Source organism: Rattus norvegicus, chromosome 4 (assembly GCF_021556685.1).
Source record: "Rattus norvegicus strain SHRSP/BbbUtx chromosome 4, alternate assembly SHRSP_T2T, whole genome shotgun sequence".
NCBI classification, from domain to species: domain Eukaryota; kingdom Metazoa; phylum Chordata; class Mammalia; order Rodentia; family Muridae; genus Rattus; species Rattus norvegicus.
The window spans coordinates 12,111,877-12,128,662 of NC_141537.1; the positions used below are offsets into that span (position 1 = coordinate 12,111,877).

The window sequence follows — 16,786 nt, forward strand, 5'->3', positions numbered from 1 at the left end:
CCACCTTATATTTTGAGAAAAGGTTCTTGCTGGCTCATCATTCTCATCTAGAGGGCTATCCATTAACCCCAGGGATACTCTTTCTCAGCCTCCCAACACTGGAGTGACTATCAGTCACTGACAGCATGGGGTCACTGACAGTTACTGAGAGCACGGGGTGACTGACAGTTACTGAGAGCACGGGGTGACTGACAGTTACTGACAGCATGGGGTGACTGACAGTTACTGACAGCATGGGGGTGACTGACAGTTACTGACAGCACGGGGTGACTATCAGTCACTGACAGCACTGGGGTGACTGACAGTTACTGACAACACTGGGGTGACAGTTGCTGATAACACTGTGGTAACAGTAACTGAGAGCACAGGGGTGACTGACGGTTACTGAGAGCATGGGGGTGACTGACAGTTACTGAGAGCACAGGGGTGACTGACAGTTACTGACAGCACGGGGTGACTGACAGTTACTGAGAGCACAGGGGTGACTGACAGTTACTGACAGCACGGGGTGACTGACAGTTACTGAGAGCACAGGGGTGACTGACAGTTACTGAGAGCACAGGGTGACTGACAGTAACTGAGAGCACAGGGGTGACTGACAGTTACTGACAGCACAGGGGTGACTGACAGTTACTGAGAGCACAGGGGTGACTGACAGTTACTGACAGCACAGGGGTGACTATCAGTCACTGACAGCACTGGGGTGACTGACAGTTACTGACAACACTGGGGTGACAGTTACTGATAACACTGTGGTAACAGTAACTGAGAGCACAGGGGTGACTGACGGTTACTGAGAGCATGGGGGTGACTGACAGTTACTGAGAGCACGGGGTGACTGACAGTTACTGAGAGCACGGGGTGACTGACAGTAACTGACAGCATGGGGGTGACTGACAGTTACTGAGAGCACGGGGGTGACTGACAGTAACTGACAGCATGGGGGTGACTGACAGTTACTGAGAGCAAGGGGTGACTGACAGTTACTGAGAGCATGGGGTGACTGACAGTTACTGACAGCATGGGGGTGACTGACAGTAACTGAGAGCACTGGGGTGACTGACAGTTACTGACAGCATGGGGGTGACTGACGGTTACTGACAGCACGGGGATGACTGACGGTTACTGACAACACTGGGGTGACAGTTGCTGATAACACTGTGGTAACGGTTACTTAAGAGCACTGGGGTGACTGACGGTTACTGACAGCATGGGGCGGGGGGGGGTGACTGATGGTTACTGACAACACTGGTGACTGACGGTTACTGAGAGCACTGGGGTGACTGACAGTTACTGAGAGCACTGGGGTGACTGACAGTTACTGAGAGCACGGGGTGACTGACAGTTACTGAGAGCACAGGGGTGACTGACAGTTACTGAGAGCACGGGGTGACTGACGGTTACTGAGAGCACTGGGGTGACTGACAGTTACTGAGAGCACTGGGTGACTGACAGTTACTGAGAGCATGGGGGTGACTGACAGTTACTGAGAGCACAGGGGTGACTATCAGTCACTGAGAGCACAGGGGTGACTGACAGTTACTGACAACACTGGGGTGACAGTTACTGATAACACTGTGGTAACAGTAACTGAGAGCACAGGGGTGACTGACAGTTACTGACAGCATGGGGGCGACTGACAGTTACTGACAACACTGGGGTGACAGTTACTGATAACACTGTGGTAACAGTAACTGAGAGCACAGGGGTGACTGACAGTTACTGACAGCATGGGGGCGACTGACAGTTACTGAGAGCACAAGGGTGATTGACAGTTACTGACAGCATGGGGGTGACTGACAGTAACTGACAGCATGGGGGTGACTGACAGTTACTGACAGCACAGGGGTGACTGATGGTTACTGACAACACTGGTGACTGACGGTTACTGAGAGCACTGGGTGACTGACGGTTACTGAGAGCACTGGGGTGACTGACAGTTACTGAGAGCACTGGGGTGACTGACAGTTACTGACAGCATGGGGGTGACTGACAGTTACTGAGAGCACGGGGTGACTGACAGTTACTGACAGCATGGGGGTGACTGACAGTTACTGAGAGCACAGGGGTGACTGACAGTAACTGACAGCATGGGGGTGACTGACAGTTACTGAGAGGACAGGGTGACTGACAGTTACTGAGAGCACGGGGTGACTGACAGTTACTGACAGCATGGGGGTGACTATCTCACCCTTGTTTACATGAGGACTCGTGACATGAGCACAGGCCCTCACGCTTGCACAGCAAGTCTTTACTACCAGAAACATCTGCCCAGGCACCATTCTTTTCCATGAACTGAAATGAATTTTGGAGACTGGGGCACTTGATATTCTTGCAAAGGGCCCAGCTATAGCTCCCTGAGTCCACATGGCAGCCCACAGCCATCTATAACTCCAATTTCAGGGGATCTGACATCTTCTGACCTCCTCAGGCACCAGGAATACACTTGGTACACAGACACACACACACATATATGTTCATACGTATGTATACACACACACACACACACACACACACACACATACGTATACACAGGTAAACATAAAATAAACCTAAAAACATTGTTTTTCCATGATATTGTGCAAGAAATTAGTTTAGTTTTATTTTAGCAGATCAGAATTTCTCCCAATAAAGTCAATTGGCTGTTTAAGAAAGAGTACAATTCTCAATAAAAGCCCAGCAATGAAAGGGTTAAAAAACCCAAACCCTTAAAACCAAGAGCACCCTGGATATCTTTGACTCAATGCATTTTACTGAAGTATGAATAATGCTTTGGGAAAATATCCTTTGCCAGAAAAGGGTTGACATTGGCAAGTTTAATTAAATCTGAGTTGCTCGGCCCTGTGTAAACAGCCCTGTGATTTGGAAAACACATTCCCTACTTTGTCATCTAATAAAAGCTGCGGCTCTTTAATTCTGCTGATTGAATTACAAACTCTCTGGGGCATAGACTGCCTTTTTATCATGTCGACAGCTTGCATATGCGTCGGGGTAGGCTGCTTAGCTTTATGATTTACAGTGTAATAAACCATGCACAGTACACATCTTCATGACTTTCTGCAGCCTTCCAACGAGCTGGTGTGAGGGAGAAGTCCACCCTTTATGGGTCAAGGAGCTGACAGAACTAGTGGCTACAGGAAAATACCTCAGGTTCCCAATTCTTCATTGGTAGGGCTGAGTCTAGTAGTCAGTGCAGGTTCCTCTGGGTCCCGGGCTTCAGAGGTCCCCTAGAGTGGGACCGTGAGCGGCCTACACACCGGATTTCCTGCCAACGTGTACTTCCCAGATGACATGGGAAGGTCAGATGGGAAAATCATTTGGTGTGTGTCAGGACCTAAGGAAACTCATTTCCTCAAATCCGGGCAGTTAGACAAAAGGCAGCATTCCTCGGGAATTTGTGAAGCCAAGTTCCTCTCTACCAAAGGACCCATTTCTTTTTTTCACTGGAGGGAGAGGAAGGGAAGAGACAGATGGCTATCTGTGGTGTCTACCTGTTAGCATACCAGAGTGCATGCTGGCCTCCAGGCTCCCTGAGCACCACAAGACCAACTTCACATTTTGGAGCATACACTGATATCCTGGTGCTCCCCTCCTCAAGTACATGAGCTCCTCCCTCCCCCAGTTACCCATTTTCCCTGATAACCCTGCTATTCTGCTGTGAGCTCTCCCTCTCTTGGTGTTCTCTCTCTCTCTCTCTCTCTCTCTCTCTCTCTCTCTCTCTCTCTCATCCTCACTTCCTCTCTTCTTCCCTCCCTCTTACCCATGGCCATATGCTGTCGACCAGTTTCTAATTCTACTCTAGACCCTCCCAGATGTCAGTAGCTGTGCATGCCCTCATATGCACAATAAAAACTTTCCCCTTGGGGTTGGGGATTTAGCTCAGTGGTAGAGCGCTTGCCTAGCAAGCACAAGGCCGTGGGTTCGGTCCCCAGCTCCGAAAAAAGAAAAAAAAAAACTTTCCCCTTAGCCATTCTATGGAGCAGCCATGGCCTCAGTTGATATACACGGTGCAGGACTGTGTCATCTACCACCCCAGCACAGGCCCTCCTGCACTGTGTTCACACACTGTGCACGACTGTCTCATCTGCAACCCCAGCACAGGCCCTCCTGCGCTGTGTTCACACACTGTGCACGACTGTCTCATCTGCAACCCCAGCACAGGCCCTCCTGCGCTGTGTTCACACACTGTGCACGACTGTCTCATCTGCAACCCCAGCACAGGCCCTCCTGCGCTGTGTTCACACACTGTGCACGACTGTCTCATCTGCAACCCCAGCACAGGCCCTCCTGCGCTGTGTTCACACACTGTGCACGACTGTCTCATCTACAACCCCAGCACAGGCCCTTCTGCACTGTGTGTTCCAGTTATTCCCCTTTATACTGGCAGTTGCCTCCTGGAGTGGGTACTGCATCAATCCTGTAATACAACTTCTGGCAAATGGCAGGATTTACAGTCACAGGACACAGGTCTTCACAATGCTCTGGGGACATTTTGTTTCTTTATTTTTCATTGTTTGAGTTGAAGTTTTCTTGTGTTTTCCCGGGATGGCCTCAAATTCACTAACAGAGCCCCCAAAAGGCCTCCAACTTACAATCCTCCTGTCTCAGCCTCTCAAGTAGTGGACTACAGCTGTGCACTACCATGCTCAGGTGCTCCATACACTCTCCACATTTCTGACCAAACAATCTTCCTGTATGCTCTGTGGCCCTTGAGGAAATGTTTGGATGTGACCAAGGGGCATTTGGAATCCTTTTGACACAGTGTCCGGTGCAGGAACAGACGAGAAACTCCAGACAAGCCAACCTGTCGATCTCCTCAGCTTTCTGGAGGAGGGGGTGGAGAGGAGAAGGACAGAAACCATGTTTTCTGAGTTAGGCTGGCATGGAGGTCAGCCACACGGCAGACGAGTGCCCACACAGAGTGGAGGGGCCATGAGAAAAAGAATGATGGAGCCCAACATACCAGGAAAAGCATACTTAGGTGCTGGCCATCAACCAGGAAGCAGATAAAAAAGAGAAAGAAAAAGCTTTCTATTTCTGAGCCAAGTCTCAGGAAGGGAGGCAAATCTAACAGAGCCTTATAGCCACTGCACCAGGGATGGGGATGCCGGGAGAGCACAGCACTTCACTGAGGCGATAACTAGTCCGCCTGTGTAGCTGGGAGAGCACAGCACTTCACTGAGGCGAGAACTAGTCCGCCTGTGTAGCTGGGAGAGCACAGCACTTCACTGAGGCGATAACTAGTCCGCCTGTGTAGCTGGGAGAGCACAGCACTTCACTGAGGCGATAACTAGTCCGCCTGTGTAGCTGGGAGAGCACAGCACTTCACTGAGGCGAGAACTAGTCCGCCTGTGTAGCTGGGAGAGCACAGCACTTCACTGAGGCGAGAACTAGTCCGCCTGTGTAGCTGGGAGAGCACAGCACTTCACGGAGGCGAGAACTAGTCCGCCTGTGTAGCTGGGAGAGCACAGCACTTCACTGAGGCGAGAACTAGTCCGCCTGTGTAGCTGGGAGAGCACAGCACTTCACTGAGGCGATAACTAGTCCGCCTGTGTAGCTGGGAGAGCACAGCACTTCACTGAGGCGAGAACTAGTCCGCCTGTGTAGCTGGGCAAGCACAGCACTTCACTGAGGCGAGAACTAGTCCGCCTGTGTAGCTGGGAGAGCACAGCACTTCACTGAGGCGAGAACTAGTCCGCCTGTGTAGCTGGGAGAGCACAGCACTTCACTGAGGCGAGAACTAGTCCGCCTGTGTAGCTGGGAGAGCACAGCACTTCACTGAGGCGATAACTAGTCCGCCTGTGTAGCTGGGAGAGCACAGCACTTCACTGAGGCGAGAACTAGTCCGCCTGTGTAGCTGGGAGAGCACAGCACTTCACTGAGGCGATAACTAGTCCGCCTGTGTAGCTGGGAGAGCACAGCACTTCACTGAGGCGATAACTAGTCCGCCTGTGTAGCTGGGAGAGCACAGCACTTCACTGAGGCGAGAACTAGTCCGCCTGTGTAGCTGGGAGAGCACAGCACTTCACTGAGGCGAGAACTAGTCCGCCTGTGTAGCTGGGAGAGCACAGCACTTCACTGAGGCGATAACTAGTCCGCCTGTGTAGCTGGGAGAGCACAGCACTTCACTGAGGCGAGAACTAGTCCGCCTGTGTAGCTGGGAGAGCACAGCACTTCACTGAGGCGAGAACTAGTCCGCCTGTGTAGCTGGGAGAGCACAGCACTTCACTGAGGCGAGAACTAGTCCGCCTGTGTAGCTGGGAGAGCACAGCACTTCACTGAGGCGAGAACTAGTCCGCCTGTGTAGCTGGGAGAGCACAGCACTTCACTGAGGCGAGAACTAGTCCGCCTGTGTAGCTGGGAGAGCACAGCACTTCACTGAGGCGATAACTAGTCCGCCTGTGTAGCTGGGAGAGCACAGCACTTCACTGAGGCGATAACTAGTCCGCTTGTGTAGCTGGGAGAGCACAGCACTTCACTGAGGCGAGAACTAGTCCGCCTGTGTAGCTGGGCAAGCACAGCACTTCACTGAGGCGAGAACTAGTCCGCCTGTGTAGCTGGGAGAGCACAGCACTTCACTGAGGCGAGAACTAGTCCGCCTGTGTAGCTGGGAGAGCACAGCACTTCACTGAGGCGAGAACTAGTCCGCCTGTGTAGCTGGGAGAGCACAGCACTTCACTGAGGCGATAACTAGTCCGCCTGTGTAGCTGGGAGAGCACAGCACTTCACTGAGGCGAGAACTAGTCCGCCTGTGTAGCTGGGAGAGCACAGCACTTCACTGAGGCGATAACTAGTCCGCCTGTGTAGCTGGGAGAGCACAGCACTTCACTGAGGCGATAACTAGTCCGCTTGTGTAGCTGGGAGAGCACAGCACTTCACTGAGGCGAGAACTAGTCCGCCTGTGTAGCTGGGAGAGCACAGCACTTCACTGAGGCGAGAACTAGTCCGCCTGTGTAGCTGGGCAAGCACAGCACTTCACTGAGGCGAGAACTAGTCCGCCTGTGTAGCTGGGAGAGCACAGCACTTCACTGAGGCGAGAACTAGTCCGCCTGTGTAGCTGGGAGAGCACAGCACTTCACTGAGGCGATAACTATTCCGCCTGTGTAGCTGGGAGAGCACAGCACTTCACTGAGGCGATAACTATTCCACCTGTGTAGCTGGGCGAGCACAGCACTTCACTGAGGCGATAACTAGTCCGCCTGTGTAGCTGGGAGAGCACAGCACTTCACTGAGGCGATAACTAGTCTGCCTGTGTAGCTGGACTTTGGCTGCTTGGTGCTTTCTTCTTTCTTCCATCCTTTCCCCACGTTTTCAACCCCCTAACACCAGATAGAAAAGAAAAGAAGGATGGGAAAGGGGCGACGATATTATTAGGCTGCTTCCGGCTGATTAGGGAAGCCAAGTTCCTTGGGGCAAATTTGATCTTGGTTGTCAGGATTTCTTCTTGTACTTAACAAACCATGACCAACAACAACCAGAATTCCAAATGCGTCACACAGTCACACAGTGGCTGGCAAAAATCACACCCCTGCTAGAGCACAAGGCAAACCATAGTCAGCTGCTGTGGACAATCTGACGCCACCCCATATCCCACACCTGGGAAACATAATATTTCTGTGTTTTTTAAAGAAACCAAAATTCCAAATTGCCACTACACACCTGTCTCTTTACCGTGGCTTAAGGTGAGATTGCCTTCTTGGGAGTGGTCCTATTTTCCTGACCGATGGTTTCTTGGCCAGGTGATTGGCCCAACTAGATTGATCATGTGTAGTTAGATGTCCACCCAGGGTTTCATCCTGTTCACCAGTTTCCCTTAATGGGTCTTTACTGCTGCTGGGTCATGGTGGCCAAAGGTTAGAGAAAAGGTCTATACCAGGCAGAAGAATCACATCCACATAATAACCACAAGGGTAAACTGCTCCCCGAGTCCCTGCTAGACAGAGTAAGTCATTTCTACCACTGTAGTGAGCGTCAGAAAGACACCAGGAAGTTCCTCTGCTGAAATCCTCCCATTGTCTGGGGCTGTAGCCGTGGCTCAGTGCTAAGAGTACTGTTGCTCTTCCAGAGGTTCTGAGATCGTTTGTTCACTTCCCAGCATCCATGCTAGGTAGTTCACAGCCACTTTAACTCCAGCTCCAGGGCATCCCATACCCTTTTCCCATCACTGATTATACCCTCAAGACCCATGTGGCCCAGTAGGACTCACATTCCCTGGCCTCATAGACATATCTGACCTTATCTACTCTGCCTACTCTGTCACACCAACCATGCTGTCTCACTGTCTTTGTGGAACAGAAAGAACTTGTTCTTACCTTGCTGTCCCTTCCTCAGACAGAACTCCCTTTCCTCATTTGGTGTCTGACTGACCCTCCTATCCTGGAGAATTTTCCTTTCCCACCAAGCCAAACCAAGCCTTCCTTCATTCTCCTTCCTTGGCTCTGCCTTCCGTGTAACAGCACTTGGTGCTGTGCGGTAAGACAGGCCTTTTTGTTATGCTGTGTATTGTTTCTCTCTGATGAGAATTCGGTGCATGAAGTATTCAAGTATCCATCCTTTAGCAAACTCCTTGGCAGATACAAGCTTCATAAGTATCTGCTGAATACATGTGGTTTAGAGAAGTGAGACCAGAGTTCAGAGATAACAAGGGGTAGATTTATATTCTGAACGCCCAGCCAGAGATGGCGGAGTATGCGAATACAAAATAAGAACGAGGTAAGGTCTTTTCCTGTGTCCGGAAGTGCCCAGTAGAACGCCTCTCTTCCCCTCCCCTCCCCTCCCCTCCCCTCCCCTCCCCTCCCCTCCCCTCCCCTCTATTGGTTCCTATTATTTTAAAAATTGTGCAACAACCAAAAAGAATTGTACAAAACATGTCTAAGGCACAGACCCCTGGACAAGGTGGGAAGCTGTAAGGAAACTGGATCCAAAGTCCACTTTTCGTCCTGGGCTTTCTAGATGCCAAAAAGATCTGTGGTGAAGCCCTTTGTGGTGACAAGTTTTGAGAACTCTAGAATCATGGGTTCCTTTAAAAAAAAAATATATATATATATATATATATATTCATATTCTAAGAATGTTTTGTTTTTATCCCCGGTGTGGGTGTATGGGCTGCTTTGGACTGTCCACAGCAGCTGACTGTGATTTACCTCGTGCTCTAGCAGAGGCGTGGTTTTTCCAGCTGCAGTCCGTTCTGCGATTGTGTGACATTTGGAATTCTGGGGACTATTCAGAGGGTGTAGCATGCCAGAGCCCTGGGAGGCAGGGTAGGAGGCAGGGTAGGTGGTTGTTGGTTGTTCAGGGATACTGGTTATGGTCTGTTAGCAGTTGTGCTCAAAGAAGAAACAAGAAGAAAGAAATTAGATTCGAGAATTTCAATATCTCCCCCCTCCCCCTCCCCTTCCCTTCTCCTCCCCCCTCCCCTCCCCTCCCCTTTCCCCTCTCTATCCTTTTCTCCTATCTAGTGATTCAAGGTGAAAATGTTTGGGAGGGGGGTGAAGTTAAGGGTGGGAAAAAGAATCCAGAAAGTAGCAAAGACAAGCAAAGAAGAAACAAGAAGAAATTAGATTCAAGAATCTCAATATCTCCCCCCTCCCCCTTCCCCCTCCCCTCCCCTTCCCCCCTCACCCCTCCCTTCCCCTTTCCCCTCTCTATCCTTTTCTCCTATCTAGTGATTCAAGGTGAAAAGGTTTGGGAGGGGGGTGAAGTTAAGGGTGGGAAAAAGAATCCAGAAAGTAGCAAAGACAAGCAAAGAAGAAACAAGAAGAAACGAGACTCATAGATCTCTCTCTCTCTCTCTCTCTCTCTCTCTCTCTCTCTCTCTCTCCTTTCTCTCCTACCTAGCGATATGGGGTGAAAGCAGAGGGTGTGGATAAAGGGTGAGGAAAAGAAGGACCCACAAAGTAGCTAAGTCCAGCTGCAGCCCTTGCTGTCGGATGCCACAGGAAAGGGCTCCATGCCGCTGGGTGTGTCCTGCTGACTTCAGAAAGCTCTGTTGGAAGCGTTTTCAAAAAACGCAGTCCCAGGTTAGCTGACAAATGACCGAAGGATCCGGAACAGCCCCAGTTGCAGTCTGTATGCTCTGCCCATCGCTCTAGAGTCTCATTAGAGTCTCACTCGAACTCCGCTGCTGTGTGCTTTATCCCTGTCTCCTCTGCACCACCATCTCAGGGAATGGGGTTAGCTGTATGCTGAATGCTTACACAGTTTTCAAAGTTGCAATTATGAAAATGGCTTCTCTTTTTGGCTAGGAGGAAACAAGAGCAGTCGGCAGAGCCGGCCCAGCCTGGATACGGACACAATCTCCTGCTGGAATTTGCAGAGCCGGTTTAAATATGATCATAGTGTCCAGAAGTCTGTTTCTAAAATATAGAAAAGCAAGATGACAGCTCTGGAAAGGCCAATTTTGAAGCACTTGGAATCTTTTCGTTTTGCATTAAACCTCGGGCTCATCTAGCTGGGTTTCATGGTGTGCACAAGAGAAAGAAACAGTAATAAAAATGGCTGTCTTGACATTTTTATTGACGTTTACTGACATCTGTGACCCACATCAGGTCTCTTATGTTGTTGGCTAGAAAACCAGCCCAGTCGGTGAGAGGGGAGGGGGATTAAGCCATGATAGTTAGGAAGGTGGTGACTAGTGCTTTTCACCACCTGAAGTAGGAGGAGTTTCTATCTGAAAACAACGATTCTAAAATCTTCCAAGGTTGTTTACCTCCATCCCAGGGGCAAATAAGGTTGATTTAAGGACAAAATTGGGAAAGGCTGGAAGCCATGTAGAGAAGTTGTAAGAGCCTCATCACAAACCTGTAAGGAAAACTTCTAGCACACAGCAGCCTGGAATCCCAGGCCTGAGACCCAAAGGAGCACCCAAGTTTTCAGCACACATTGGTCCTCCCCAGGACTGTGTGCATAACACTCACAGTTCTGTACCTTTTTATGCATCTGGAAGTCTTTTTGTGGGATAGCATTTATATGTAAGCACCTGAAACAGACTTAAATCTTAACAAAGCCTGATCCTGCTGGGATGAAAACTAGGAAGAAAGAAAGTCGCATCCTCATGTGATTTCTGCCTTAGCTCTTTCTGCTGTTGCTAAGAACAGTCTTAGTCGCTGTGTAAACTTGTTGCTGTTGTAACAGAATACCTGTCAGAGACAACTTCCTGGAGAAATGCTAGGTTCATGGCTTCAGAGGTCTCTGACCATCATGTTGGGGACAGTATGGCAGAGCCTGGCAACCCACGCCTAAGTGACCAGAACACCGAAGCCGGCAAGCTTTTCCCTCTTCACCCTACCTGGGCCCTTGCCTCAGAGGGACCCTGCTCACACGTAGGGTGAGTCTTTCACACCAATTTTATTCTTTTTCAAAACTCACAGAAGCACCCAAAGTCACGCTTTGCTGATCTCCTAGGCCCTTTTCAGTCCAGCGTCAACCTGATGAACAAGCCACTTCATTACACCCCTGACCTCAAAGTGCAAGGTCCATCTCAAATTCTCCTGGAACTTGACGTCCATCTGACTTCAGATGTGTCCCCATCACCTTGAACAACCCCACCCTGTTCAAAAGCCCAGGTTCAAATATCCTCTGAGACTCAAGACTGTTTAACCTTGACATCGTGCATGCGTGGGTGCGTGCGTGGGTGCGTGCGTGGGTGCGTGCGTGGGTGCGTGCGTGGGTGCGTGCGTGGGTGCGTGCGTGGGTGCGTGCGTGGGTGCGTGCGTGGGTGCGTGCGTGCATGCGTGCGTCCATGTTTGGGTCGGGTACATATTTCTAATACACAGGCACAAAGTAAGCACCCCCATTCTAAAAAGGATGGACAGTAGGGTAGAGAAGGGTGAGATGGGACCAAAGTGAGACTGAAACTGGGTGGGACAGAAGTTAAACCCTCTGCTTCTCATGGAACCCTGGGAACAAAGCCATGATGGTGTGCCCTCCAGCTTCTCGTCAGACATGGCACGGCGCCATAATGTGAGCTTTATATTTGGTCCTTGCCTAATGAAGTAGTCCACTGAAGTAGTCCACTTTCCTGGACTCTGAAGTCAATACTGTGTCACTTCTCAAGGGCTACCTGAAAGGATCCTGACCCAGCCACATACTCCCTGACCTCTACGGGCTCTTTTTGAATAGAAGCCTCTGTGGCTATAAAACTAGCAGCACTCAGATGCCCAGTTCTGTCATCAGCCTGAGCAATCCTTGGGCCCCTCAGGTAGTGCTGCAGTGGCCTCTGAGGGCCTGAATGGAGAATAGGGTGGAGGGATTGCATATACTTTCCCAAGGGGTCCAGTGCAATCAGGGTTCCCCAGCACTCTCTCCTCCATGGAGTCCTCCAAATGAGCCAAAATGTTTAGCCCCTTGAGCCAGGCATGTTGGCACACCTCTATTCTCAGCACTCACTGGCATGCTGATGCAGGAAATCGTCATGAATAAGGCTAACTTTCATAGTTCTGGGCCAACCTGGGCTACATAGTGAGCCCTTGTCTCAGTCCCCTCCACAGAGACTAAACAACCCAACCACAACAGAAACCTTTCACAATGTAAAACCTGTCATGGTGGGGTCCAGCTAACCCCACAGATGCCTTCAAGGCCTCTTTCCTGTCCTGAATCCTCAGCAGCCACACTTGCTTTGGCCCCAACTGTCCCTGCCTCTCCTTCCTTGGAAGCCTGTAGTTTCCACACCTTTCATGTTGTGCACTATTCTCACCGTGAACTTGGCTGAATGCAATCAACAAAACTCCAAACCATAGCCTGGATGCTGGGCCACCTTCAGGGCTGCTTTGCCAGGTTAATTATTCCAGTACCTTTCTTTTTTTTTTTAACATTTATTTATTTATTATGTATACATCATACAGCTTTCTGCCCGCATGTAATGCACCTGTAGGCCAGAAGAGGGCACCAGACCTGATTATAGATGGTTGTGAGCCACCATGTGGTTGCTGGGGTTTGAACTCAGGACCTCTGGAAGAGCAGACAGTGCTCTTAACCTCTGAGCCATCTCTCCAGTACCTTTCAACGCAGACTCCAACCATCTCAAGACACCAGCACAATGTAGACAAATTCTTCGCCAGAATGTAATACCACTGGCCTCTCAATCCAATTCCTAACTGAGTTTTCATTTCTATCTGAAACCTCACCAAGCGTAGACACTGCATTTTGGTCTCCTTAACTCCCATCATAATAAACCATGAAATTGAGTATACGGTGTTCTCCATGGCTTGGCCAGCATGCTTCTCAGGACTTTCCCAAACTTCTCTCACAAGTTGATTTCAGGGCCTCTGAGCCACAGTGAGGTCTAGTCACACAGCAGCAGTACTTCTGTGTGAATGTGCATTGTAAGTCAGACTCTCTCCCACTGTGGCTCTCAGCTTCAGAGGTCTCAGTCCATCTTGGCTGAGAGGGTGTGGAGGAATAGAACAGCTATTACAGTGGACAGGAAGCAGAGAAGAGGGGGCAGAGGGGGCGAGTGGGCAGAGTGGGCTGGGCCGGGTCTGGTGGGCGGAGTCGGGTGGGCGGAGACTGCCTACACAAATAGGCTTCCCCATCCCTTTTTGCTTTATCTGAGTATCCTAACCCATAGGATGGTTCTCATCTATACCCTCTTGGTTAATCCTCTCAGAAAGCTCACAGACTCACTCAAAGGAGTTCTTCCTAATCTCCATCTAAGTCCATCAATACCAGCTATTACATTAGTGAAAAATAAAGTATATTCCCAAAGGAATTACTTCATTAAAATGCATACATGCAAAAGTAGACTTTTAAAAAATGAAATTTAGGGTTGGGGATTTAGCTCAGTGGTAGAGCGCTTGCCTAGGAAGCACAAGGCCCTGGGTTCGGTCCCCAGCTCCGAAAAAAAAAAAAAAGAACCAAAAAAAAAAAAAGAAATTTAATTTCAATAGCTCATCTCTTTCCATTTAAACAGAGCAAATTTGAATCAGCCCACTGTTATCTCTAACATGAATTAATATAATTATAAAGATTTATCAGAAAGTGAACATATGTATACTAGCAGTCTACACAGAACAGTTTTAAGAATTTCAACCCAACACAGATTTAGGGGCTTAGAGTACTTCTGCCAAAGTATACAAATATTCTAGCTTCAACTCACTGTGAACTCAGTTCACATTAAAAATAACTCACAGCCTGTAGTCTGCTCTGTCTTTATGAATCATGGGCATATGGCGACTTTATTCCACGGTTCTTCCTCTCAAGTTTTAAGGTTGAAAAGAAAAATTAGACAAAGTCATGGAACTGCTGGTGCCAGCAAGGCACTTGGCGGAGATCTGAAGGGCCTCAGAAAACAACAACAACAACAACAACAACATGTGACTTAAAATACCCCAATCCTCTCACCTGCGTGCCATTAAAACCTTCATTTCTACCAGGTATGGTACATGCCTGTACTCACTAGGGAGACAGGAGACAGAGACAGCAAAATGGCAAAATTGTAGGTAGCATAGGCTATGCCACCAGACCCTGTCTCAAAAACAAAACTATTCATGTTTTTAATTTCAACCTTCAGGAGACAAAACCAGGTGAAAATGAGTTCAAGGTCAGCCTGGTCAACACTGCAAGTTCCATGGTGGCTAAGGCTTCATAGTGAGGCTATGTCTCAAAGAAAAACAAAACAAAATAAAAACAAGCAAACAAACAAACGAACTACCAAACCAGTTTCCTCCAAGAACTCTCTAGAACAAATTATGTTACTCCCTTGGAGACTATGAGGTAAAGAACCGACCAGGTCTTTCTTTAAGAGGTTGAATGCAGTTGGCATTGAATACAAGACGCAGAATGTGAGTTAGAGACAAAGGGGTTGACCTTGGCATCCCCAAGGGCTTAGCACCAAAGTATGCCTGAAGACAGAGGAGTCTGTGAGTACCCCATGTCTTACCTACTGCAGTTCAAAGGTGGTGCTGGTTTAAATCCAAAGGTTTACCCTCTGCCCAGGTCTTGAAGGCTCTGTCCCCTGTACAGCAGTGCTAAGAGGTGGGGTGTTTGGAAGGCGACTGGCAAGTTGGAGGTCTGAAATCATCGGTGGCTTCGCAGTTTTAGGGACTGCGGAAGCAGCGCAGACTTTAAATGGTGGTAACTCTCTGGAGAAAGTCTGGGTGGGAATGTGCCCTGGATGGGTCTGACTGCGCCTGGATCCTTTGGTCTTTCTTTTGCTTCTCGGTTGTCAGGAGGTGATTGGCTTTCAGCCACCATGATGTATTACCTCATCACAGGTCAAAGGTCACCAGGCCAAGTGTCTGTGGGCTGAGACTTCTGAGGCTTGAGCTAAAACAAATCCTGCATGTTGTAGCTGCTGCTGTTGTACGTTGCAGATCTCGGGCGCTCCGTCGCGGTGACCCGAAGCTAACGGGATGGTAGAGGGAAGAAGGAAGTTTCGGTGACCCTTCCTCCTCACAGCCTTCACAGTCAACCTTTCCCCACACTCAGGCTCATTGTTTGCAGTAATGACTGCTCACATTAGTGAGACAAAATTCCTGACAAAAGCAGCAAGAGTTTGGGGCCACAGCAGCAGGAGAATGAGGCAGCTACTGCTCCCCGCCCTCGCCCTGCCCCCCCACCCCCGGCCACTGAGCACATGGTCTTCCCACTTGATTTAAAGGATTCTAGACACCCCTCACAGGGGTTTGTCTTGTAGCCAGTTCCAGATCTGGTCAGGTTGACGGTATTAATGATTGGGTTGGGGATTTAGCTCAGTGGTAGAGCGTTTGCCTAGCAAGCGCAAGGCCCTGGGTTCGGTCCCCAGCTCCGGAAAAAAAAGAAAAAAAAATTTAAAAAATGATCACAGACCTGGTTCCACTCTCTCCCAGTTACTGGTGGAAGAGAACCCCCTTTTTGCTATCAGTCATCGTGCTTTGTATGGTCTAAAAGCAATGATAAAAACTAAAAACAAGAATGAAAAGGTTACAGTTATTTTCCTCCTCTGATGACTAAGGAAGCAAACTTCCAAAGGCTTTATCAGAATTCTTCAACAGCACATAGATACTTTTGGTGATGGGAGGGCAGCAAGAGAGAGTCTCTGTAATGCACATACCCCACAGGGAGGCAGCATTGATGACTACAACTTTAGAGGTTCTCCGACCATTTTCTTTAATATCCCCACCACTACACATAGTAGGTGCTCACTAAATGCTGGACAAAAGACCGAGCACACCCTTTTTGGGCACTCAGACCCCTTCCTTCTATCACATACTTCTCAGATCTGTTCTCTAAAACCCTTCAACAAACACCCCAACTGCATTACTTTTTTTTTTCTTTTTTTCGGAGCTGGAGACCAAACCCAGGGCCTTGCTAGGCAAGCACTCTACCACTGAGCTAAATTCCCAACCCCCAACTGCATTACTTAATCTGGGAATATATCAAAGTACCCTGACTCTTGGAATGTAAAAGAGGCCCACATCCTATTGAGTACTCTGTACGAGTTAGGAGAATGAAGTCAGACAGACTCTGAACAAACCCCATGTTGTGAGAGGCACGTCCTGTAGTGCAAAGTGCCTCCCTGGGGCTATGAGCTCTTGCCCACCGACACAACTTTCTTGGTTCCGATTTTTAGAAAACATTGGTTTTTCTCTGTCTCAAAACCCAAAACAGGGATTAGCGTAGCTGTGCGGGAATCTAGAAGCACGACCTCTCATCAGTAGATCAGGAAGTTGAAGCTCAGAGCACTTAACGAGGAGCTTGTGGTCTTTCCATTTAGAGCTGGTAAAACCAAACAGTAGCTCGCAGTCTGAGGGAAGCAAGGAGCCATGCCAGCCATCATGATGAGGGGTAAGAGACACGCAGGAAAGAC

General features: G+C 49.2%; 1 protein-coding gene and 1 long non-coding RNA gene across 3 annotated transcripts in view; one reads left to right on the forward strand and one right to left on the reverse strand.

The window, feature by feature from the left end:
* Nucleotides 1-10,508, forward strand: part of Hycc1 (hyccin PI4KA lipid kinase complex subunit 1) — a 109,932-nt gene extending 99,424 nt beyond the window's left edge. The window contains exon 11 of the mRNA XM_087658547.1: nt 10,245-10,508. Within this exon, the coding sequence (XP_087514673.1) occupies nt 10,245-10,366 (122 nt within the window). The 3' untranslated portion in view covers nt 10,367-10,508. The remainder of the gene's footprint in view (nt 1-10,244) is intronic.
* The window catches only part of LOC120102210 (uncharacterized), an 82,071-nt gene that overhangs the window by 55,165 nt on the left and 10,120 nt on the right, over nt 1-16,786 (reverse strand). The gene's annotated exons all lie outside the window — the stretch shown is intronic.